This window comes from Neoarius graeffei, chromosome 12 (assembly GCF_027579695.1).
Source record: "Neoarius graeffei isolate fNeoGra1 chromosome 12, fNeoGra1.pri, whole genome shotgun sequence".
Lineage (NCBI taxonomy): Eukaryota > Metazoa > Chordata > Actinopteri > Siluriformes > Ariidae > Neoarius > Neoarius graeffei.
Window position 1 is genome coordinate 3,116,368 of NC_083580.1, and position 26,791 is coordinate 3,143,158.

The 26,791-nt window shown below is 40.7% G+C and overlaps 1 protein-coding gene across 8 annotated transcripts in view; it reads right to left on the bottom strand.

Annotated features, from left to right (window-relative positions):
• The window catches only part of LOC132895123 (probable E3 ubiquitin-protein ligase HERC1), a 91,025-nt gene extending 65,150 nt beyond the window's left edge, over positions 1 to 25,875 (bottom strand). For 7 of the 8 annotated variants that reach the window (XM_060935350.1, XM_060935349.1, XM_060935348.1 and 4 more), the window contains exons 1-10: positions 25,594 to 25,875; positions 15,506 to 16,490; positions 8,875 to 8,970; positions 5,372 to 5,557; positions 4,294 to 4,605; positions 2,349 to 2,445; positions 1,823 to 1,966; positions 1,424 to 1,551; positions 1,093 to 1,237; positions 73 to 244 (exon numbers count right to left, since the gene is read on the bottom strand). In XM_060935350.1, coding sequence (XP_060791333.1) covers positions 73 to 244; positions 1,093 to 1,237; positions 1,424 to 1,551; positions 1,823 to 1,966; positions 2,349 to 2,445; positions 4,294 to 4,605; positions 5,372 to 5,557; positions 8,875 to 8,970; positions 15,506 to 16,450 — 2,225 coding nt within the window. In that variant the 5' untranslated portion in view covers positions 16,451 to 16,490; positions 25,594 to 25,875. Of the gene's footprint in view, positions 1 to 72; positions 245 to 1,092; positions 1,238 to 1,423; positions 1,552 to 1,822; positions 1,967 to 2,348; positions 2,446 to 4,293; positions 4,606 to 5,371; positions 5,558 to 8,874; positions 8,971 to 15,505; positions 16,491 to 25,588 lie in introns of all 8 variants that reach the window. The other variant, XM_060935344.1, reaches the window with a different exon arrangement.
• Between the last annotated feature and the right edge of the window lie 916 nt (positions 25,876 to 26,791).

Here is a 26,791-nt window from a genome sequence, read left to right on the forward strand (position 1 = left end):
CAATCAGAATCCAGAATTCATCAGCATTAGGTACAAATTAAGAAGACATGAATGTCGTGTGTGTGTGTATACCTGTCCGTGGGGACGGCGGTCCATGCCAGGCTGTGGGATGTCCCTGCTGTGATTTGCTGGATGGACACACCCTCCAAACCAATCACCTTCTTAGGTTTGGTGATGGGTGTCGACGTGTGTCCCTGTCCACACTGACCCATGGCGTTATTGCCCCAGGCATACACCTCGTTTTCTGAAAAAAAAAAAATCTAAATGTTGAACAAAAACGCAGACTACACATAATTCAGTGGATAAACACACACACACACACACACACACACACACACACACACACACACACAGTCAGACAGACCATCAAATAAAATGTCAGGCAGACAAACCGTAAGACAGACCGACCGACAAACCGTCAGATAAACCATCAGACAGACAGACAGTCAGACAGACCGACAAACCATCAGACAGACAAACTGTCAGAGACAGACAAACCGTCAGATAAACCATCAGACAGACAAACAGTCAGACAGACAGACCGACCGACAAACCATCAGATAAACTGTCAGAGAGACAGACAAACCGTCAGATAAACCATCAGACAGACAGACCGACAAACCATCAGACAGACAAACTGTCAGAGACAGACAAACCGTCAGACAGACTGACCGACAAACCGTCAGATAAACCATCAGACAGACAGACAGTCAGACAGACCGACAAACCATCAGACAGACAAACTGTCAGAGACAGACAAACCGTCAGATAAACCATCAGACAGACAAACAGTCAGACAGACAGACCGACCGACAAACCGTCAGATAAACTGTCAGAGAGACAGACAAACCGTCAGATAAACCATCAGACAGACAGACCGACAAACTGTCAGACAGACAGACCGACAAACCATCAGACAGACCGACTGACAAACCGTCAGACCGACAGATAAACTGTCAGAGAGACCGATAAACCATCAGAGAGACCATCAGACAGACAGTCAGACAAAACATCAGAAAGACGAACAGAAAGACAAACCATCAGACAGACCATCAGAGATACAAACCGTCAGATAAACAGACACTCACTCACCATGAGACAGAGCGAGACAGTGGCTGTCTCCACAGGAGATGTCTATGATTTTAGTGACACTCAGCTCCTCGATAAAGCGGGGTCTCAGTGACGTTGTTTCGGATGAACCACAGCCTAGACATGAGCCACAGCCCCAAGCAAATACCTGCAACACACACACACACAAAATTCATGGCTAGTAAGCTGTAATAAGGGAACACAGTGACGATATCCACAAGGGGGTGTAAAAGGTGTAGAAGGACCTGCATTTGGGTGTTGTGTGTCTCAACATCTGCAGTAGTACTGAACTAAACGTGTGTGTGTGTGTGTGTGTGTGTGTGTGTGTGTGTACCTGTCCAGCAGACGTCAGGGCCAGGGAACACTGACTTCCAGCACACACTTTCCTGATGATGTAGCCGTGTAACGCTTCAATCACTTTGGGTCTGTACACGCGGTTTGTATCACCGTGTCCCAGTTTACCTGCAACACACACACACACACCCACACACACACACCCAAGTGCCGAAGCCTAATTTTAAACTCTGTAATCAAAACAAAATATTTGCGGTCTTTCAATTAGTTAAATAAAAGCTGTAGTTTTTGTTGAAAAATAAAATAAAATTAATAAAAGCAGGTTTTTTGGTTTTGTAGGGATGAGTCAAATGTCCAATACTGCTATCCTTGCGGGGACATTTGGAATTCAAGCACATTTCTACCCTGACAGTAAAATGGAGGGACTTTAGAAACTGACCGTTGTCTCCTCCTCCGAATGACCAGACGACGCGTCCGTCCTGAGCCACAGCGACGGTGTGAGAGCTGCCGCACGCCGCCTGGCCCACGCCGCTGATGTCCTTCACTAGGGTGGGAATGTTCCGGCTGTGACTGTCACTGTGGCCTAGAGAGAGAGAGAGAGAGAGAGAGAGAGAGAGAGCATTATAAGAGTGAGTGAAAATAAATTACACTTAGTTTTATTCTTAGTACCGATGGCATGATACCAGTTGTTCTTTTACGTTAATACTGAAACGTTGAGTATCAGCTGATAATGATAGTTTTCTTTAAAATCTACTGAGCTTTAAGATGCTTTTCAACTGAAAGTATAACGTATAAAAATGACGTATAAAGTAAAAAATAATAAATGAAATAGAAAATAAAGCTCTGCTGGTCAACACAATGATAAGCCTCGATAGATGTACATATTAATATACAACAACTGGCAGAGACAGAGACAGAGAGACAGACAGACAGACAGACAGACAGACAGACAGATGGAGTTATACCGAGGCGTCCGAAGTCTCCCTCTCCCCAGGTGTACAGCTCTCCATCGTTGGTCACGGCTGCGCTGTGTCGATATCCAGCGGAGACACACACCACCATCTAGCAAGCAACAGGAGATGATAAGAGGGAAAAAAAATATTTCTCTCAATATCAGAAAGTCCGTTTTAAGCCACACACTCTCCAGCACCTGGTCTTAAAATCGGGTCTATCCTTTTTACTTAGATTTAAACAGCAAAGAGTCAATGTTTATATTTAGGTGGGTATTCTAGGTTTTTTTTTTAAACACAAAACAATTAAACAAGTCCACAATGAAGTGCAAATCTAGTCCTTTACAAGTGGTGGTGATCATTAGAAAGTGTTCTGATTATTTTTCTTTTAGCACCATCCTGCGCTCTCCTGCTCAACGCTGAGCTGAACCAACAGAGACGTCAATGTTAGACAACCGATTTGTAAAAGGATTATTATATCAAAATATGCTGTTATCAATTGTTTAACTGTTTATTACATAATCACTGAAAATGTGCCATTCAGCTGAGCTTTTCCCATCAGGGACCAATCAATATCTCACAACCCTCTGCACCATAATCAAAGTGATATTTATTATTGATGTCTCGTAGTTATTCGCGGATTTGGCTCGTCGTTGGAATCGAATGGGTTTCATGAAACGTTAGTTGAGAAATATTCAGGAATAACGAAAGCAATATTATCTGTGAGGAATTGCCAAGTCATTTTTGTAAATGTTTAAATAATAAGCTGAATATTTGAGAACCTCTGGCTTAGGAAGTTCCCTTCCTTTCTAACGTAAATGAAAAACAAATCTGCTTAAAAAGACTGTATACACACTCGGCGGCCACTTTAATAGGAACTCGTTCTTGGCTGCAGGAGTGGAACCCAACGTGTTCTTCTGTCTGCTGTTGCATGCTGAGATGCTTTTCTGCTCACCACAGTTGTAAAGAGTGATTATATGAGTTACTATATCCTTCCTGGCAAAAAAGCTCACACCAATCCTCTGACCTCTCTTATCAACAAGGCGTTTGTTTCCACCCACAGAACTGTTGCTCACCCAATGATGTTTTTTGTCTTTTGCACCATTCTGTGTAAACTCTCGAGACCGTTGTGTGTGAAAACCCCTGGACGAGATCAGCAGTTTCTGAAATACTCAAACCAAAAATACTCATCTCATCTCATTATCTGTAGCCGCTTTATCCTGTTCTACAGGGTCGCAGGTGAGCTGGAGCCTATCCCAGCTGACTACGGGTGAAAGGCGGGGTTCACCCTGGACAAGTCGCCAGGTCATCACAGGGCTGACACATAGACACAGACAACCATTCACACTCACATTCACACCTACGCTCAATTTAGAGTCACCAGTTAACCTAACCTGCATGTCTTTGGACTGTGGGGGAAACCGGAGCACCCGGAGGAAACCCACGCGGACACGGGGAGAACATGCAAACTCCACACAGAAAGGCCCTCGCCGGCCACGGGGCTCGAACCCAGACCTTCTTGCTGTGAGGCGACAGCGCTAGCCACTACACCACCGTGCTGCCCGCAAAAATACTCATCTGGCTCAAACCAACACCCATACCGCAGTGAAAGAAAGTCACACTTCACTGTGAGATCACGATTTTTCCCATTCTGATGTTTGAACACTGTGAACATTAACTGAAGCTCTTGATTTGTACGTATCTGCGTGATTTGATGCATCAAGCGATCAGCTGATCAGAGAACTGCAACAAACAGCAGGTGGATGTAGGGGTGTTCCTAATAAAGTGTCCCGTTAGTATCTTTCTATATTGACGAATGGGGGTAAATACTTCATGCATAGCAACAGAAAGGCTCCAGATGATAATTCTACACCTCAGAAGAGACCTGTAGGGTCGCTGTGTGTAATAAACCTGGCTGTGAGTGTGGAGTAAGCGTCAGTCCCGTACTCTTCCTCCTCACCTTCCCCAGCAGGGGTCCCTGGATGATTTTGGGGTATTTCTGGGTGGCGCTGTTTCCGTGACCCAGCTTGCCGTAGTCTCCGTCCCCCCAGCTGAACACTTCTCCCTCGACCGTCACGGCCAGCGTGTGTCCGTCCGAGCCTTTGGACGAGGACACCTTCCTCATGCAGCGTGGAGGGTCCAACACCAGCTTTTTGGGGACTGACTGGTTGTTGGAGTCTCCGAGGCCGAGGCGGCCATAGCTGCCTTTTCCGCAAGCCCTGACGGAGCCGTCCGACGACACGGAGAATGTGCAGTACTGCCCCGCCTCTATCTGCACGCAAGGAGACCATCATTATTAAAAATATTCAGAAATAACAACAATTTCCGTTTTCAAAAGCTGGGAATAATTTACACACCTGAACACAGGTCTATATATAAAATAATTACCAGTCAGAAACTGTTTAAATTTATTTTTCATAGTGTGGCTTGAACCCTTATAAAGAACCCAAACAATATGCATATTTGAATATGCAAATCAGAAGTGCCCTTATGCCCGCCCACCATCCTGATTTATAGAATCTGTTTCATCTCTGATTTTCTCTCACAGCGCTGTTGAATTCTCCATTCTGATTGGCCGGAAGGTGTTGATTAATTTCCTACCACAGCAGCTCTGAAGAGAAGCCGCAAAATGTAACTATAAATAGATTTTAGAAAGTACAACACTTCATTATGTAATCAATAAGAAATTGTAATTGTCGGCACATTACTGTGGTATAACAGGAGTAAAAAGACTGTGGTAGCAATAACTCTGCTTCATCACACCAGCTCATCGTTGATTATTTTCCTGTAACAGCATGACACGGAGTGTTTTGTAAAAAGAAAAGTGATTCCGATAGTGTCCGTGTTATTCCACCATTATAACACCAGCTAGCTGGAGCTAGTATACCTGATCAAAGTTACTGAGTGTACAAACGAGAAATTACATCGTCTTGCATTTTAGGAAGTTAAACTAAAACGGTTTTAGTTGAATAAAATCATCACTGTAGTTTTGGTGACTAATCCCAACTAAAACACTCCACTGTTGTGTAAGGCTGTACCACTTGTGCGTCGCTGAAGCCCTGTGCCAGTTTGGGTTGGAGGATTTTCTCCAGCGTTCCCTCAGCCAGCTGGTGACTGCTGTTACTGCCCCAAACGAACACCTTCACCAGGGCGCCGACCTCAGAGCTGGGGCACGACGTCCCCGCACTGCACGAGCTCAGACAGCTAGAGGCCAGGGTACAGATCTGAAACACACACACACACACACACACACTCTTTACTATTCAGACTACTAAAATTGTCTTTTTTTTCCAACAGATCATGATGCACCCAAGTGAGGAAGAACAAATCCAAATAATTCTACTCATACGAATTTGTGTCTTTAGACAAAATGTTGGCAAAAAAAAAAAATCCATAAATACAAACTTACTCTTTTTCCATTTTCCTTCTCCTGTGACGCTGGATTTATGGAACTCAATCTTCTTGAATATTTAACAGTTATTCCACAAAATCAAGTCATACATGATGGGGCTGGATATTGGTTTGGCTTGATCAGGTTCGAGTCCAGGTTCAGGTCCAGACATTCAGGTTCAGGGCCGGACCTGAGCCTGTCTAATTGATATCTTAGGGTGTTTTCACACTTGGTCCCTTTCAGCCATCTAACCGAACTCAGATCGATGACTCAGCATTTTTTGCGCATATGGTCAGGAGGTGGTCTCAGTACGGTTCGCTAAAAATCAACGGTACGGTTCGCCTAATCTGTGCATTGTGAACAAAAAGCGCACCGGGTTCACTTCGCCTTTTTCACTGTAGTTTAACCTTCTTCGTTTGCTGTAGTTGGTCACGTGACTGTAGCAGGGAAACTCAACTTCCTTTTGGAACTTACCAGCCGTGTTTTGTGCTCATAGATAGCTGGAATAAATTTATTTTCCTTAATCCGCACTATTTTGATCAAAGAATACAGCAGGGCAAGCATGGCAGCAGACATTTTGATTCAAGAGAAAATTACCCAGAATTCCATGCACTGGGGGTCTGAGGGCTCTAGAGGACCTGGTGTGAACAGAAAGAGGACTGAGGCCCCATCAAAGCTTAACTGGACCAGAAAGAGAACCCAGTCCTCTTTGTAATAAATTCACAGTGTGAACACAAAAAGAACTGGGTTCTTTTTCTGTTGGTCCACTTTTTGGTCCACTTAAAGAGGACTGAGTCTGGTTCCTTTAAAGGGGACCAGGTGTGAAAACACCCATAGTAATCTTATGTTTTATTAAACCAATATTTATGGTTGAATGTTGCACTTATTTTCAATGCCTTATCTATTAGTGACTACCAAGCAGAAAGGCGACTCAAAACACTTTTACTTTATTAAACATAAGCGTAAACCAAACCAAAGAGAGTACATGTAACATGATTTTACAACACTGTCAAGCAATCAGTCCACCGCTAGCTGCAACAATACTACTGTATGTTTTTCTTCAAGAATATTAACATGTTCACATTGTCAGGGTCTAAGCAAGCTCTCTCAGCCTTCACAACGTCTCCTGCAAACATGGTTGTCCCATGTTTAAATTTTTTGAGCGCTGATTCTTCATTTGGAGTGAAAATTTACGTGAGATTACGGGGATCCATGACGCCGATTCCACCCGAGCTCGGTACGTACTAACATCGGCCTCGTGGTAAACTTTGATGTTATTTTAATTCGTAGCACATTTTCACTGTTGACCTAAAACTGAACTGACAGTTACAGAAAGAGAAGAATATCAAATTTATTTAGGGCTTATCTCAGACATCCCAACCTGCAGAAACTCATTTCCGGGAGGTGTCGTGACCCCCCCCCCCCCGGCTGATGGGGAAAAAAGTTTCTGCAGGTTGGGATGTCTGTAAACCAATCAGGATGCTCTTTGTCTAGCATGCGCTACATGAACAGGCACACACGCAGTCTCTCTCATGCTCCGTCATATGCGCGATGCAGACATTAATGTTTCACGTGCACGCTCTTGCTCTAGATTCCGGGAGATATTACCCATTTTGCGGGCATCAGGGAGCCACGATCAACATGCAGGAGACTCCTGGAACTTCCGGGAGACTTGGGATGTCTGTTATCTAGTTTGATTCAGGGCTTTTTTTTTTTTTTACCTTCCATGACTAGAGTACTACTAAGATGTCTGGATAGAAATCATTATATTGTACTTTGTTCCGACTTTCAGGTCCAAAAAACCGGTTCACGACTTTCGGTTTTTTGGACTCGGTTCTTGAATGTTTTACCGGTCCAAACCGGTCCAGCCGAACCGGTATCCAGCCCTAATACAGTACATGAGCTGATAGCTGACGAAGCGCATAGCACCGAGTTGTCTATAACCCATGTACGATGAGATTGAGTGGAATAACTGTTTTATTCTATCCACGTTCACTGGGTTTTGAGAAATGGAGCATTTTTATTTTTTGAAAATTCAATAAATAAAAACTTTATACCGTACAAAACATCTGACATGCATCTCTTCTTTTCTTTTAGCCATTTGTTTTTTTTTTTAAATACTTGATAATTTTCGGGGTTTTGTTTTCAAGTAGAGTTTTTATTTCATCTTCAGTTGGTTCAGTAACATGCTCCGCCATTTTGTTTTTCTCTCCTCATGGTATATGAGCTGATATCCTAGTAGTAGAGTAGCCAATCAGAGCACATGACTGCTCATATCCGGTGAATGTGGACAGAATAAAAGCTGATTTTTGTCCTCCAACACGTGCCAACTTGTAGTTTGTCTCTTGTAGGCTTGCGTGAATGTACCTTACCAGAACAAATACTAAATGAAACGTCACCAACAGGGGGAGCTGATGTGCCATTTTTAAAATAAATGCTATGTAATCCATCCATTAAAGCTGTGTGTAGTATTTTCCCCCTCCAAGCAGACAAAATTTGTAGAGGTCCAAATGATACTATTCTGAAATAGCTTATTATACAAAAAACAATAATTTTCATATTAAAAAAAAGATAAAATGGTCATTTTCTGAGTGAAGGAAAATAAACCAAAAGAAAGAAAATGAAGTGAATTAACTGTAGTGTGGAAAAATTCTACCATCTACAAAGTAAGACTGGACAATATGACGATATAATGTTGATATTTTGATCACTTACAGTATGCCACAATACACTTTCCTTTAAGAGCCTAAACGTGTGTGTGTTTTTATATTATACATCTTTAAAAAGTGTTAAAATGTTGTACAGAATATTTTAATTTTTTCTTCTTTTCAGTGTTAATTTGTATATGAATTTAATTTCTGTAGATTTTATATAAACGTAAAAATTATATAATGTTTATGCTTTTTTTTTTAAATAATGCAACGTTGCAGTTAGTCTTGCTGGCAGTTTGTTTACAATCATGTATCATCGAAATGTATCATGTACTAAAGTATCATATGATATTTTTGTCATGCCCCTTACCCCGACTGCAAACTATATAAACTAAAGCACATCAGAACATCAACGTCTCCTACAACGAGCGCCAACATAAGGAAACAGTGGGAGGCTTTAATCAAGGCCAAGGACACACACACACACACACACACACACCTCCTCGAGGAGACACAGTGCTACATGGGAGAGACTGCAGAGTCCATCTGCATCCTTCTTAAGCACCTGAGTGTTGATGAGGTCACCACGGAAACCCTGCAAATGTAAACAACAAACAAAAACAGCATGAATTTATTACGCTTTCAACAAACAGAAGAAAATTTATATGAATATGAATTAATATGCAAATTACACCAAAAACAATGCAATGTTATTTATTTTTTTTTGCGGTCCAGTTTCCATCAAATCCTGCGCTCTGATTGGCTGGCGAGCAGGTCCGTATTCTACGGGGTACAGACCGCAGTTACGGACCTCTGGTGACTCGCTCATTCACAACAACAAACATAGCAATTTTTGTCAACATTTATAAGATTTATTTATAAGATTTTTTATCAAAAATCTTACATTTTTGCCAGTATTTCTCAGGAGAATAGCATTAATTTTACAGCGTGGATAGCGATAACGACATTCTTCACAGCGAAAGCGAGTTTTGCTACCCTGAGGAAGAAGAAATAAAAGAAAACATTTCAGCAGAAAGCTAAAAACCTGTAACTTGCTAACGCCGAGCAAAAACATGGCTGAATCCTGAATGACTCTTATTTGTATAAATAGGGGACTACACAGGCCGCAAAATGTAGTGTTTTTCCTGCCATGGAAGTGCACTTGTATACCGAGGAGAAAGCCATTTGCATTACAGCCGTGAATGAGGATTCAAAATGGCGGCTCGGCTCGGTTTTCCCTTTCGGGCGCTCTCGTTTTCTGTTAGAATTTGGTAAAGAAAAAAATAAATATATTATTTACCAGCTTAAGGTCGGTCCGTATGGTGAAATACCGTGACCTCGGCCTTGAATACTGACCTCGGCCCAGAGGCCTCGGTCACTACTTTCAAGACCTCGGTCACGGTATTTCACCATACGGACCTCCCAGCTGGGAAATAACATATGTATTTTGTAGTAAAATATTTTATATTGCTGTGCTGTTTTCAATTCTGATTGGTCAGAAAGTGTTGATTGTTCATTGGTCTGGTGAGGTTTTCTGTAAGGAGAAGTTTATTCGACATTTATGGAAGGAGTCTCCAGTGTCGGCGCTTTGTAGCATCCGACATGTTCAGGACTCCAGATTCAGGTAGGAGGCATAGATTTAGCTCCTTAACGAACAAGTTAGAGACGGGAGCGGCTAGGAAACACTCCCCGATTCGACATGAGGAAGAAACCTTGACTCAAAATGAAACCATCCTCTTCTGGGTAAAATTAAGATTATAAATCATTACACCTGGAATTCAGAACTCCTGAAACAGGCGTGGTATTGATCTGAAAATGGACTAAGAGCAGCGAGAGACTCGGGCCCTCATTAGCTCGGTGTGATTTCCTGCTCAGATGCATGTGGTGAGAAATACAGATGTGATCGTACACCATTAGTCGGCAACCTCAATGTCATCTGACGTCACTTCAGATCAAACGAGATAAAAACTGGAGCTACTGATGTCAAAAATCAGGATTTTATTTTTACCTCTTTAATATTAGTATCAGGTAGGACTGGGCGATATGATATGATATTGACATTGTGATAAATTAAGTGACAATATTACAGGCATCAGTATATTGTTAGTGTTTTCTCACAATTTTTTTTTAAATAGCAATTGTACACACTGATTAGAAGCAGCTAATATATATTTTTATTAATTTTATTTTTTACTTTTTTTTTACTTTTTAAAAAATGATTAGAATTATTTAATTATAATTAAACCAAAAAAAAAAAAACCCTTTATTCCCCCCCCCCCCCCATTTAATATACCTAGTTCTGAAGACACTGTAGAATTTTTTTTTTATAGTTTGATTTAATTTATTTTTGCTGGCAGTTTTTTAACCAAACCTAAAATATCATGACAAGTATCACATTCTGATATCATGGTCATATCTTCCACCACTACTAGAAAAAGTTTTAATTTACGACCTTGGCGCAGGGAGACTCTGGACAGGTTGTGCTGCCAGTGAAACCTTAACAAGGTTTGAAGTTTTAAGGAATAAAAAGACAAAAATTATTTCTTTAAGCAGTAAATGATTAATGACTTTGTTCTAAATGCGCTGCAGGATTTAATGCGGTGTTTTTGTCTCACGATGCATAAATCTACGAAATGTTATTATGCAACCGAGGATAAGAACAGAAGTCAAGGGGAAAACAGGCGTGTTACAGGCCGAGTGTTTACCATTGACGCAAGTAAATCTGAGAGGAGCTAAAGCTTTCAGCATTGGGCCAAAGAGCCAAGAACGCCAAGATGGGGGGGGGGGGGGGGGGGGGGGGGGGGGGGGGGAATTGGATTTGTAGTGTGGAGAAATGCTCGGAGAAGAAACGAGGAGCAAGAGAGTTCACACCAGCGGAAGGGCATGTAACCCTGCTTAGTAACGGCATTAATGCAGTCATACAAGAAGAAAGTGCTCAGCTGATGAGAAACTGAATGGAAGTGTGTGTGTGTGTGTGTGTGTGTAATTCATCCATTACATATACCACATGGTATCCATTAGCTATACATCTGTGATTTGATCTGCATCAGTGTGCGCTACTTACACTCACAAATGTAAACCTATAACAGTTCACATGCGCTAAGGAGTAACCCTGGGTTCTCAAAGGTTCCATGAAGCACAGTCAGGGGGTTTCAGTTTCATTATAATAGTGCAAATCTCAACCATTACTGTAGTTAATAATAATAATAATAATAATAATAATATTGCTTGACAGAGCCAGCATATTCTTCTTTACCCATATGGGAATAGTGCATTTGTGCTTTTGGGAAAGATCAGAATTACAATAATGCTCCAAACTGTCTCGTCATCCCCCCTTTTTTGGAATACATGGGAAATTATTTGAGGCCAGTAAAACCACAGCGACCAGCTGGAATGAGAATAGCAACCAATTAACACGCTAGCAAGCAGGTGAGGTTCCTCATCAACCACCTAGATACACCTTACCACCCACCTGGGATATTACAGAAACTACCTAGAAACACCATAGCAACCAACAAGCACTACCCTGGCAACTCGTTGAGATAGAAACGCGACCACCAAGCAACACCCAGGGCTCTACAGTAACTTTTGAAACCACTTGTCCTGTCGGGTAAGTTGAAAGGAAATTTACTTGTCCGAATGTGAAGTTGACTTGTCCGAAAAATATTTGAGAAAAAAAACCCACAAATAAACTATTTGTTACCCAACAATCTTTGTGGCGCTTGTTTCCGAATTCACAATTATGCATAATATCTATGAATCAAAAGTAATCAATACTTGATATACTGAGGCAAAAGTTCAAAAATACAGTAAAACAGACTGACTGATACCATAATTCACCAATTATTATGCTGAAGTTCAGAAGCAATATATTCCAATAGAGTAGAAATTATGAACATAAAATTTTAAGAACAAAATAACTATTCTATGAGATCCAGAAACACTAACCATTATATACACACAGATCAGTACTCTGCAGCTCAGTAACAAATATCACAAAAACTAACATTATCATAAAATTTATGACTTGAGATATCACTAGTTTGGACAAGAGAAACAAATAACAACAATGCTACAAATAAAAACAACTGATAACAACATTGACTGATTAATACTGTAAATCACTGATTATTATACACTGAAATCTAGTTATCAAATGACAAGATAATATATCTTGTTATGAAAACCTCCACACCTCTATTGACTCACAGATGAATGGATACAAATAAATTTTCTATTCATCTTCATCTATTGAAGTTATCACCTTGAGTTCTGCTCCATCAATTGGACTCCATCAATCAATCATTAATTTATGAGAAATTGAAAACCAGAAAATTAAAATATATATTTTCATTTTTTAATTATTAATTTTGAATATATATCCTCCACTGATTAATTGTTGCCTAATTATTCAGTGTGGCTCCTGTATGGTATTTAATGGTCAAAAAAAGAATTAATAATTTCAAATAATCCATAATTATATTTAAATTATAGAGCCCTATGTTTCAAATCCCTAAACTCCCATTACTAATTAGTTAATTAATACAGCCAGTAACCTAATTAGCAGCCATTTGACAGCTTGGTATTTCATAGATAACTTTCCCCACTCCTACCTCACTCCGTCAATCCACACGCATGCAGGCGCACATTCCCCGCCACACACGCTCAGCTATATAATGAACACCATCAACTAGAGGTCTGCGCGGGTCGGATTTTTCAGTCCCGCTCCCGCCGGCGCCCGCAAAGAATTATGATTTTCAGTCCCGCTCCCACAAAAAAATTATGATTTTCAGTCCCGCTCCCGCCTGCCATATTTTGTCCCGCTCCCGCCCGCAAATCCCGCATGATGCAGACGTTCGCGTTATTTCCCAGGAAAGTTCTTGTCTTGACACAGCGTGATGGTGCCCCGCCCCCTACTTTGAGTGGATTTGAGCATAAATATCTACAGCTCACGTTCACGTTTGTTATTATTTACCTTGTTTCTGAATTCAGCATGTAGTGTCTCTAATAATAATAATAATAATAATAATAATAATAATAATAATTAGTGCTGTCAAGCGATTAAAATATTTAATCGCGAATTGCACATTTTTATCACATGAGAAACCATTGTAATTCTCTGATCAGCATAAAAAAGTGAATGGGCTTGCTTTGTACCAATGGTGTTTTTTTTTATTGCAAAGCAGAGCTAGTAAGAGAAGTGAATTGATTTACTGCTTGAGTTAGTCTACAACTCTAATCAGAGAGACAGGTTACACAGTGACGGTAGGCTTGACTCAATGCTCAATGTAACCTGTCTCTCTGATTAGAGTTGTAGACTAACGCAAGCAGTAAATCACTTCACTCATGGTTCTCTTGCTAGCTGGGTGTGAACTGCGAGTCATTAGAGTGATCAAAGGATTTCCCGTTAGGGTGATCAATGGCAAATTTAAGATGCCATTTCTCACTCAATCTGGCAATCTGACTCTCTCTGCAAATTTAGGCATTTTAAAATGTTTTTATTAATGCCAAATAAAATATCCAGCACAAATTATATATGATAGACATAAATTAATAATTTATAAATTTTATTTCAAACACGTTTTTAGTTAGCGGGACTGCGGCTTATCACCGCTCCCACCCGCGCCACATATGTGCACTCCCGTGCGCATATATGCACTTCCGGTCCCGCCCGCAATGAGCTTTCAAAATTTGTCCCGCGCCACACTGCTTTGCGGCGGGTCCCGCGAGTCCCGCAGGACTCCCGCAGGAGTGCAGGGCTCTACCATCAACAACAATTCAAAGATTTGGAAATTACCACACATTCAATGTAAATATACAGTTGAATAATGATCCCGCCTACAGAAATGTCAACAAATCCACGTGCATGACACGATTGAAACCAATCATAAACGACAGTTTACTTTTCAGCTCAAATACACGAAGCGGTATTGGCCGGTTTCACAAGTGGAATATTGCGCATGCGCACATCGCTCTTTCCGAATAGAAACATCCGGCGATTCATCAAAACAATATGTCGAGTGAGATGCTTCGGAAATCATGTGAATAAACTGATAAATTTGATATGTAACCCGAACATCGGCGTATTTTGGCACTTGTCCGATCGGACAAGTAACTGAGACGATGAACTTGCCCGACATTAAGTATCACTTGTCCCGGACAAGCGGACAACCGTTAAGGTCGAGCCCTGAACACCCCAACAACCAACTGGATTATCATAGCTACCTGGTAGCTACACTTTAGAAACCAGCTGGAATATAAATCACACCCACATTACAACATCCTGGCATTCCAACTTCGGATAGCATAACAACTACTTAGCAACACCCTAGCAACCACCTAAAATATCATTTAGCAGGCTCTGTCAAGCCAGGTTTGTTCAAACATTAGCCGTCTAGATACGGTATTATAATTATTACCCTGTTTCACTGGGCAGTCAAATCGAGTTTAATCCAAACCTCAATAACTCAAATAAAACGGAGTCTATAAATAAACGTTAACATGACGTCTAGTGACAATTTAAATGAAAAAGTTCATAAATGGAGTAGAAAAAGCCCTATAGCTCAAACAAAATACCAAAAATATTACTGTACACATTTTTTTAATTAAATAATGAGTCTTTGAACAATTGGATTATGTTCATAAGTAAGTAAATAAATTACTGAGAGGGCTTTTATGGCTAAAGGAGTTAGTGGCTGCAAAATAAACAAAACATATGGAATTTATTCAAGTAATTAAGAAAAATTAAAACCTTTGGATTAGAGGCAGGGTTAGTGTTTGTGCCTTTAAAGGTGCCATCTGTCAAAGTCTTTCTAAACTTATAAGAATCAACAATTTGTGCGGTTTTTGCACTTTTCTGGCCCTGAAATAAACTCCACCCCTGCTTGCACACAGCTGCTTCGCCTTGCCCCTTTCCTTTAAAAAGGCAATTCAAATGTCGTACAGCCTTCAAATAGAGTTGGTTATGAAGTTGGTTACTCACACTGCAGGGAGCAGAATTTGCAGAAGATGCTAAAATTCCAAATTGAACCTTTAATTATGATACAAATACGAACTTGTTTGCTGGTTGTTTTTTTTCTGTGATGAATTTGTCTTTAAGATGAATCTGTTAGAAAAATGAAAACACGTACCGAGCACTGTCTCATCTGCTGCATGATCTGAACGATGAGCTCATAGCTGACGGCCAAAGGCTCCGATGATGAAAATGTGGCTGTTGATGAAGACAAAGATGTAGCTGCTAGTGCCACCTCAACCCACTCCAGCAGGAAGCGCAGGGCTCCTCTCTGCACAGCGATGCTCAGAAGGAGTTCGAGTGCTAGACGCCGCCCGGCTGGGTCCGCTCCGCGCCCGCTTGCCGCTGTCTTCTTCAGAAAATTGCCCACCTGCGCCATGCACTCCAGCCCCACTGGTGCCATCTTGTTCTCATTAGCTAGCGAGAGCGGCGGCAAAGCCGAGAGCACTGACTGAGCTGTGCTGAGGACGTCGTTGCACAAGGTGACGTCCTCGAGGTTCCCGCGCTGCCAGTTCTGCCTCAGCAGAGCGAACAGAAGGCTCAGTCCTGTACGTACGCCCATTTCGATCAGCACGTCCGTTCCAGATGCTGTCCTGCCCCCGACTACGGATTGATGCTGATCAGAAACTGACTCCTGAGTTCCACCGTCTGGCCCCGAGGAGCCCGAATGAGGCGGAGGAGGATTGCGGAAGCGGTCGTGGTACTTGGTATGAAGGGCGTAGTAGATCCTCTGCAGTGCCACCAGACGCTGATGCAAAGAGATGGAGAAAGGCCAATGCGCGAGGACACGATGCCCGAGGCAGCGCTGACTACGCAGGAGCGCCCGCAGATACTCATCCCGTTCCTCACTAGCGCTGGAGTCATGCTGGAAGTCGGGAAGGCGTGGACCGAGCAAGTCCTGGACCGGCAGTGCCAGAGCCATCGCCTCTTTGTGGTGGAGCAGCTTGGCGTAGAGAGAGGCCGCGCCATTTCGCGTGGCCGTCTGCGTGCTGTCCTCCGCCGCCCAGGAGCTGTTCAAGTGCTCCTGCCACTTCAGCATGACGTGGGTCTGACAAGGCACCATGGCCGAGCATTATCCTCACACACACCCAGGGGGCACACAGCTGAGGGAGAAACATTCAGCACTTTAGTATCAGAGTGAACATTGAATTTGCGTTTACAAAATCGTCACGCGGCTCAAATACTACAGCATATCCTTCAACAAACTAAAATTATCACAAAGAAACAGTTTAGCAAAAACACCATTTTACTTTTACTCCAAATAGCTAAACTGGAACCACAAGCACTCTCGTAAATGTTAGATGATTGACACACCGGCCAAAATTCACTACTTAGAAGCAATATTACCTTTCACAAAAAACACGCCTGTTAAATTTCACTGTATACAGTGCCATGCAAAAGTATTCATACCCCTTGAACTTTTTCACATTTTTCCACCTTATAACCACGAACTTAAACGTTTTTTTATTGAGATTTTATGTGATAGACCAACACAGAGTAGCACAGAATTGTAAAGTGAAACGAAAATGATAAATGGTCTTCAAAACTTTAAACAAATAAAAATCTGAAAAATGCGATGTGCATTAGTATTCAGCCCCCCCTGTGTCAATGCTTTGTAGAGCCACCTTTTGCTGCAATTACAGCTGCAAGTCTTTTGTGGTATGTCTCTACCAGCTTTGCACATCTAGACACTGAAATTTTTGCCCATTCTTCTTTGCAAAATAGCTCAAGCTCAGCCAGATTGGATGGAGAGCGTCTGTGAACAGCAATTTTCAAGTCTTGCCACAGATGCTCAATGGGATTTAGGTCTGGACTTTGACTGGGCTATTCTAACACATGAATATTCTTTGATCTAAACCATTCCATTGTCGCTCTGGCTGTATGTTTAGGGTCATTGTCTTTCTGGAAGGTGAATCTCCTTCACAGTCTCAAGTCTTTTGCAGCCTCCAACAGGTTTTCTTCCAGGATTGCCCTGTATTTAACTCCATCCATCTTCCCATCAACTCTGACCAGCTTCCCTGTCCCTGCTGAAGAAAAGCATCCCCATAGCATGATGCTGCCACCACCATGTTTCACAGTGGGGATGGTGTGTGCAGGGTGATGAGCAGTGTTCGTTTTCCGCCACACACAGCGCTTTGCATTTAGGCCAAAAAGTTCAACTTTGGTCTCATCTGACCAAAGCACCTTCTTCCACATGTTTGCTGTGTCCCCTACATGGCTTCTTATGCCTGTCTTTCAACAATGGCTTTCTTCTTGCCACTCTTCCAAAAAGGCCAGATTTGTGGAGTGTACGACTTATAGTTGTCCTGTGCACAGATTCTCCCACCTGAGCTGTGGATTTCTGCAGCTCCTCCAGAGTGATCATGGGCCTCTTGGCTGCTTCTCTGACCAGTGCTCTCCTTGCTCGCTCTGTCAGTTTAGGTGGACGGCCATGTCTTGGTAGGTTTGCAGTTGTGCCATACTTTTTACATTTTTGAATGATGGATTGAACAGTGCTTCTTGAGATGTTCAGAGCTTGGTATATTTTTTTTATAATCTAACCCTGCTTTAAACTTCTCCAGAACTTTATCCCTGACCTGTCTGGTGAGTTCTTTGGTCTTCATGATGCTGTTTGTTCTTCAGTGTTCTCTAACAAACCACTGAGGCCTTCACAGAACAAGTGTGTTTATGCTGAGAGTAAATTACACACAGTGGGACTCTATAACTAATTAGATGACTTCTGAAGGCAGTTGATTGCACTGGATTGTATTTAGAGGCATCAGAGTACAGGGGGCTGAATACTAATGCACACCACATTTTTCAGATTTTTATTTGTTTAAAATTTTGAAGACCATTTATCATTTTCGTTTCATTTCACAATTACGTGCTACTCTATCACATAAAATCTCAATAAAAAAAACTTAAGTTCGTGGCTGTAAGGTGGAAAAATGTGAAAAAGTTCAAGGGGTATGAATACTTTTGCAAGGCACTGTACATGTACAGACGTGGACAAATTTGTTGGTACCCTTGCTGTTCGCTGAAACAATGCTTTATTCCTCCTGAAAAGTCATGAAACCAAAAGCAAATTGCTCATGTATACCGACATCCCTTTGGTATGTAAATCAGAAATGATGTATTCTTTATTTTACGAAGATATTCTAAAACAGCCTGGACAAAGAAAAGATTATAAATAATTGGATTATAGTGATATTTCAAACTAATTGTTTAACCTTAATTAGTATCACAGCTGTCTTCAATCTTGTAAATCAGTCATTCAGTCTATTTAATCGGAGAAAAGTCGTCACTCTGCTGTTAGGTATCGTCATGTGCACCACACTGAACATGCACCAGAGAAAGCAAGGGGGAGATGTTTAAGAAGATCAGAAAGAAAATTCTAGATAAGCATAAACCATCTCCAGGCAACTTGACGTTCCTGTGACTACAACTATAAATACAGTAATATTATTAAGAAGTTTAAGTTCCATGGGACTGGAGCCAACCTTCCTGGATATGACTGCAAGAGGAACATCCATCACAGACTGAACAGAAGGAAAGGGCCAGTGGTAGACAAAGGAGCCAAGGACAACTTCCAAAGAGATAAAAGTTGAACTCCAAAGGTCAAGGTACGGTATATCGATCTGTTTGTACCATCTGGCACTTTTTGAGCGACAGTGGGCTCAATGGAAGAAAACCCAGGAGGACTCAACTGTTGAAAGAAACTTTAAAAAAGCCAGACTGGATTTTACTAAAATGCATAATGACAAGCCACAAGACTTCTGGGAGCATGCCCTTTGAACAGATGAAACAAAACTCAAGCTTACGTCAAGTAACATCAGCTCTATGTCCACAGAAGAAAAACTTAAGCTTTCAAAGAAAGGAACACCGTACCTACCATGAAATACGGAGGAGGCTTGGTTATGTTTTAGGGCTGCTTTGCTGCGTCACCTACAGGGTGTCTTGAATCTGTCCAGGGCACAACGAAATCTCAAGACTACCAAGGCATTCTGGAGCAAAACGTACTACCCAGTGCCCGAAAGGTCTGTTTCAGTCTCAAGCCATGGGTCCAACAGGATAAAGACCCAAAACACACAGCTAAAAGCACCCAAGAATGGCAAAGAACAAAACACTGGACTATTCGGAAGTGTCCGTCCATGAGCCCTGATCTGAATCCTATCAAACATTTCTGGAAAGAGCTGAAACACACAGTGTGAAGAAGGCACCCTTCAAACCCGACACAGCTGGCGCAGTCTGCTCAGGAAGGGCACCATCATTTTTGTCCATGCCATTTTCATTTGTTTTGTTATGGGGGTAAATAAACAGTTGAATCAAAAATCAAAAGCAAAGTAATTTGTGTAAAACATGGAATAAACAATGACGGATGCCATTAACTTTTATCAGTTTCAAGTTATTTCAGAGTTGTTGTTTTTTCATGGAAGGGTACCAACAAATTTGTACCGATCAAGATTTACCTTTTACACCTAATTAGTACCTTTTTGAAAAATTCACCTTTTAAAAGAAAATCAGTAACCATTAAACGCCACCATTTATCATAATCAGTAGATCTTTAGATCCACTTTTAAAAGTAGGCACTTGGGACTCATCACAGAACATATTTGTGTTTAAAATTTTATCTTTTAAAAATAACCATTTCCCATCAAAAATAAATTTTTAAAAATAACCTTTTCCAAATTTGCTGGTTAAAAGTAATCAGTAAAATTAGATTTGTTTTATAACAAAAAAAAATGTGTTAATTGAAAGTAATTAACCTCATTGGTTAATAGCTTAATTAACAAAAGAATTACAATTAAAAAAAATATTATATATATATATATATATATATATATATATATATATATATATATATATATATATATATAAATAAAAGTGCCATATCCATGTCCTGGGATCAATCTTGGATCTGAGAAAGGCACTGGATGATTATTATTATTATTATTTATTATTATATGCTGTTTTTTTTGTTGTTTAGTCTGCTTTGTGATCCTTAGCCATTTCCAGTGAGCTGTTTAAATTAATCAGATGCAGTTCTCAATCTAGATGCTCATCATACCAGGATGACTTCCTGCCGTGCCCTGGTTAATAGCCAAGAGGCTCATTACCCAGAAGTCCTAGCTCCAGACACTTCTCGCTCTCTCGCTCTGTGGACCGCACCCAGGAATTTATTACCCCACCGCTGCTATACAGTTTCTCTAAATATAAAAATATAACAGGAAACATCATCATCTCCTCCTCCTCCTCAAAGCTTTAGCTCTGGGACGAGCTTGGACGCGTTCAGCTTCACACTGATGAAGTTGGCGTGTTGTGTTCATATACAGAGGCATGAAAATAAAGCTGAGAGAAATCTCCGAGAGAGAAGCACACTTTGAGGAGCTCAAATAACATTACCGCCATGACACTTTAACCTCATTATAATTCCAGATTTAGATTTACAGAGCACCTGGTGTTACTATTAATACTGGTGTTAAACAGCTAATAATTTTAGATCAGCAAGGGTAAAAATAAGAAATATAGAGTTCACTTGTGAAGCGTAATTTCACCTTATTTACAATAAGCCTTTCCACAGGATTACATTAATGCACTTGCTTTATTAATATGTGATCATAATTCACAGGGACTTTTACAGCAGACGCATCACGTCATCTAATTTCTGGACACAGAACTCGTCTTTTATACGTCATGGTTTGGAATTCGAATTACCGTGTCCCTGCTAACGGCGAGACGAACTTCTGACAACACCATTGTTAACATCTGACACCTTTCACAACAGAGAGAGTCGTGGCTCCTGTGAGGACTACGGCCTTGACTTTGTGGGAAGCTGATCGTATTTCACAGGATGTCAGAATCTCGGTGATGTGCCAGACCCTCACGCACCATGGACATATTTACCATCGGGACATCTGCAGATGGAGAACGGCAAGGATAATCTGGTTGTAATGAAAGTCTATATTAATTCTGGGAACGTGGCTCGGATATATCACTTTATGCCTGTTTGCAATATTAATAGATGAGATTACTTCGGGGTCCAAGGACCAAAGGTATCTGCATTGGAAGTTTATTAGCGTTGTTGGATTGAGCATTAAGCCAAACAATTTCTTACCAATGCTTTTTGGTGTAGCTCTTAAACACCATCTCCACAATTGGACCAATAACTCTATAATGATGGGTCCGATGTCTGAAGTCGAATGTTTCAGATAGTTTCAAGTCGGATGGTTTAACATTTTGAGTCAGATGGCGCCAATCGTTTCACGTCCTTTGTTTCAAGTCAGAGAGTTGATGTTTTTAGTCTGATGCTTTGGCTGGTTTCCAGTCTGATGTTTCATGTTTTTTCAAGTCCACTGGTTCTAACTGCTTCAAGTCTGATGGTTCTGACAACTTCAAGTCCTATTAGTTCAAACTGCTTCATGTCTGATAGTACAGATTATCTGATGATCCAGATTTCTTCAGGTCCAATGGTTCCAATAGTTTCAAATCCAATGGTTCCGATTGCTTCAAGTCCAGTGGGTCTGATCATTTCAAATCCAATGGTTCAGATTGTTTCAAGTCCAGGTGGTCTGATCACTTCAAATCCAATGGCTCAAACTGCTTCAGATCCAATGGTTCCAGCAATTTCAAGTACAATGGTTCAAATTGCTTCAAGTCCAGTGGGTCTGATCATTTCGTATCCGATGGCTCAGCTTGCTTCAGTTTCAATGTTTCAGATTATTAAAGTCTGATGCTTCGGTTCAGTTCATTTCAGGGCCGATGGTGCGGACTGTTTGAGGTCTGATTATTCTGAATACTTCAATTCCGATGAGTCTGGCTGTTTCAGGTCTGATGGTTAAATCAGACTATTTCAAGTAAGATTGTTCAGGTTCTTTTAAGTCCAACGGTTCAAATAGTTCAACTCTGTTAAGTCAGACCATTTCAAACAACATGTTTCGGAATTGTTTCAAAACTTGTTGCACTAATCATCTTCAAAATTTATCCTCACAAAAAAAAAGTTATCGATATTCATCACCATTCACCAGTAACAAACTAACGAATTTTAGCAATACTTTGCTGTACTGAAACAAAACTTGGGTTGGTTTAAGACCACACCCTAAACGTCCTCAAGAAATGTGCCCTCATTTGACCACTAGGTGGCTGTATAACTAAAGTGCTAATCTCACTCATAAAATGAAAAACAGCGACAGGACATTACAAAGTGTGTGGACCCCTTAATTAGTGCCTGCAATGATGTTCCAGTTTTATTTTTTAATATTAACTCAAAGAACAAACTTCTGCCCTTTATCCTGCGTATGGCGTGAATGAGAGTGTGAATGGTTGTCTGTGTCTATGTGTCAGCCCTGTGATGACCTGGCGACTTGTCCAGGGTGTACCCCGCCTTTCACCCGTAGTCAGCTGGGATAGGCTCCAGCTCGCCTGCGACCCTGTAGAACAGGATAAAGCGGCTAGAGATAATGAGATGAGATGATCAATTGTGTAAAAGCTACCCGCACCTCATGTGAAGATTCCTGTAAACAAATGAACATGAACTTTCAGTGAACCCTCCAGACGCAGAGTAGATTCATACCTCGAAAAGTAAAGACTTGAGCACAGAACAAGCTCAGACAAGCACAAGTCATGAACACAGGCATTAAAACAGAGAATCTACCGGCCATGACTCAGTTGCTGGACTCTGATAGCTCAAGAGACTTAATAATAGTCCTCGCTTATATTTAATTCCACTGAGTTGCAGATGCTCTTCTTAGCATGAGGGAAAAACTGGTCTGACATCAGTAATTGGTGACATGCAGCAAGGCTAATTATGGGAAAAGCAAATACAATTTATGGCCTTAAATGACCCAATGTGCAATTTTGAATCTGATTAAAATCTAGATGAAGCGAGAGGATAAGGAAGGAGCCTGGGTCTGGCACAAAAATGAACTTTCTTCTAGGGCTGTGCGATATTCTGATATGATATCGATAGTGTGATATAATTTATCACAATACTCCTTTTTTAAATATCACTGATATTGTCATTTTTGTATGTCAATTTTATGCATTTTTCCCCTTTTTTTTAAACTTTGTTTAATTAACAAATCTGTAAATCATGATGCACATATGTATGATGTATCACAGAAATGTCTTCTCATCTCATCATCTCTAGCCGCTTTATCCTTCTACAGGGTCGCAGGCGAGCTGGATCCTATCCCAGCTGACTACGGGCGAAAGGCGGGGTACACCCTGGACAAGTCGCCAGGTCATCACAGGGCTGACACATAGACACAGACAACCATTCACACTCACATTCACACCTACGCTCAATTTAGAGTCACCAGTTAACCTAACCTGCATGTCTTTGGACTGTGGGGGAAACCGGAGCACCCGGAGGAAACCCACGCGGACACGGGGAGAACATGCAAACTCTGCACAGAAAGGCCCTCGCCGGCCACGGGGCTTGAACCCGGACCTTCTTGCTGTGAGGCGACAGCGCTAACCACTACACCACCGTGCCGCCCAGAAATGTCTTTGACAATCAAAAATGCTCATTTTTATTTCTGACAGCTGTGTAGGAGGAGGTTATGTTTTCGCTTCCGTTTTTTCCCCCTCCCAATGTAATTTAAATCGTAGTGAATGAATTCGGATTTTTTTTTTTTAACTTAGTTTTTATTTCAGTTTCATTCAAAATCATATATACAGAATCAGAATCATCATGACTGCTGTTTTTCAAGTTTCTCAATACACATGGTACAGTAACAACTACAATACAACAAGGGAGACGGAGACTATAATGACAAAGAAAAATATAAAACAAAATAGAATAAAACAAAATAAGATAAAATAAATAGAATTTTTAAAAAATCAGATTAATAATATAGATGGGATTCATATTGTATGGGTTCCACACTATAACAGTAAACCCATGGCAGGGCTCCATCTTCTAATGAATATATATTTTTGAAATCTCAGGAATATTTGTTCCATTTGATATATTTCATTTATTTTTTCCGTCCACATATTGTATGTTGAAGGGTCAGGCTTCAACCACCTTACTGTACAGTAATGCATTTAATTGCTGTTGCTAGCAGTATCGGTAAAAGATATTTTTGGCTCTTCCTTCAATGCCTCTTGGTAATAGACCTACTGTAGTAGAGCTACCATTGGGTCCATTGTAATACTGTATTTCACTTTATTAATATTAAGTGTTTCAAACACTTCCTCCCAGAACGTTTCCAGTTTCGGGTATACGGATTTGGATTTTAATGAAATTCTGAGGAAAAGTGATCCCATGGCTGATCCAAGGAACAACTGATTAAATTTTGATGCAAAACTGAATACATGGCTTGGCAGAGGTATGAGCTCTACCAAGCGCCCTTCTAGCTTTCTTTGGTTTATGAAGAAAAAAAAAACCTTGCGTGTACGAGTTAGGCTCTAATATTTACCTACATTCTGAGATCATAACACAACAGGGCATGCTTTTGTAAGGAAATAATCACTCAATGACAGGATGGTGTGATGAAGCAGCGTGACTGTAGCCTAAACACTGCCTAGTTGATTATTTTTCTGTAATAACACACCATGAATTCGCCAATAATTGGCTTATTTGTTAGATATTGATGGCTGATCGACATCATGTACATGTTCTCTTGTTTCATTGTGAAGATTTATCTATTTTTTTTCCTATTCAGTGTTGCAGCCGGGTTTTAGATTATTTATAACATCAATGGAAGCCAAAAGACAACAAATTTGTACCGTAGATGCACCAAAATCACGAAGTCTAGATTTTAGATTCCTATGAGAAGTCAGGATATCCAACAATTTAATAATTATTAGGAATAGACATGCTATAGAAATTATTGTGCATGAAATGTACATGAACTGACTGAGACACACACACGATTAAACAGCATTAAACTGTCAAACAAGTGTCAAACACACCCACAAAATGTCTGTCATGGTTCACTTCACCACCCAATAAGACCAGTAATAAGGTGAATCAATCCCAGTCTGGAATAAAGCTGTTTATACGGTGAAGCTGAAGAGAAAAGCTCCCTGAGTGAAAAGGCGTTAATGACAGACACAGCTCTTAGCCGGGTTAGCATTAGCTCAGGGCTTAAAACGGCGAAAAAACAAAGTGACACTTCAGAATACAGCGTTATTTATTTAATACACTCCAAATCCGGGCTCAGTCTGTCACAAAGACTCAAAAACAGCGGAATATTGAACAGAAAACAGGTCCTACCGTACCTCCTCCGTTCCCGGTGTCATTCACACCCAGTCAGCCTCTCTCTCTCTCTCTCTCTCTCTCTCCTGGACGTTAGCAGCTTTACGCAGCTATTCCTTTATCATTATTATTATCATCATCGTTATTGATTATTATCATTATTATTCCTGCAAATATCTTGTATCAAGCAACTAAAGCCACTTATCTGAAGTTTTATAACCGTAAATATCACCAATAACAGTGGGTTATGTTTGAATGTTAGTTTCTGTGGAACAGTATATGGTTTAATGTTAGCTTAGCCTGCTAGCCCGGTGACCTCCGATTCACGCGAGCGGATCTGCGCAACACTGCTGCTAAAGCACCGCCATGGATACGGAGCATGCGCAGTTTACGTAGTGCGCTACGCACTTTGCGTTAAACGCAACTGAACGGTGGGCTATTTTAGGATTCACTATAATAGGTACACAACAACAACAACAACAAATTATATTTATGTAAAGATTTGTTTTGCTTGTACACCAGTTGTTTGTTTGTTTAATAATCTTCTGAGATTATTTGGCACGTACACCCTCACAAACCAAACTTATTAAAAAATACATTCATTTTTTAAAAAAATAAATAAATGAAATGTATGCATTGAAAAAAAGATTTCTAACAGATTACTCATCAACATGTAAGTACTTAATTTAATCCCCCAAAGCAACACTTTATTCTAAATTAGAAGGAAAAATCCATTTTATATATAAAAGTTGGGACAAAGTACAAATTGTAAATAAAAACGGAATACAATAATTTACAAATCTCAAAAACTGATATTGTATTCACAATAGAACATAGACAACATATCAAATGTCGAAAGTGAGACATTTTGAAATTTCATGACAACAACACATCTCAAAAAAGTTGGGACAGGGGCAATAAGAGGCTGGAAAAGTTAAAGGTACAAAAAAGAAACAGCTGGAGGACCAAATTGCAAATCATTAGGTCAATTGGCAATAGGTCATTAACATGACTGGGTATAAAAAGAGCATCTTGAGTGGCAGCGGCTCTCAGAAGTAAAGATGGGAAGAGGATCACCAATCCCCCTAATTCCGCGCCGACAAATAGTGGAGCGATATCAGAAAGGAGTTCGACAGTGTAAAATTGCAAAGAGTTTGAACACATCATCATCTACAGTGCATAATATCATCAAAAGATTCAGAGAATCTGGAAGAATCTCTG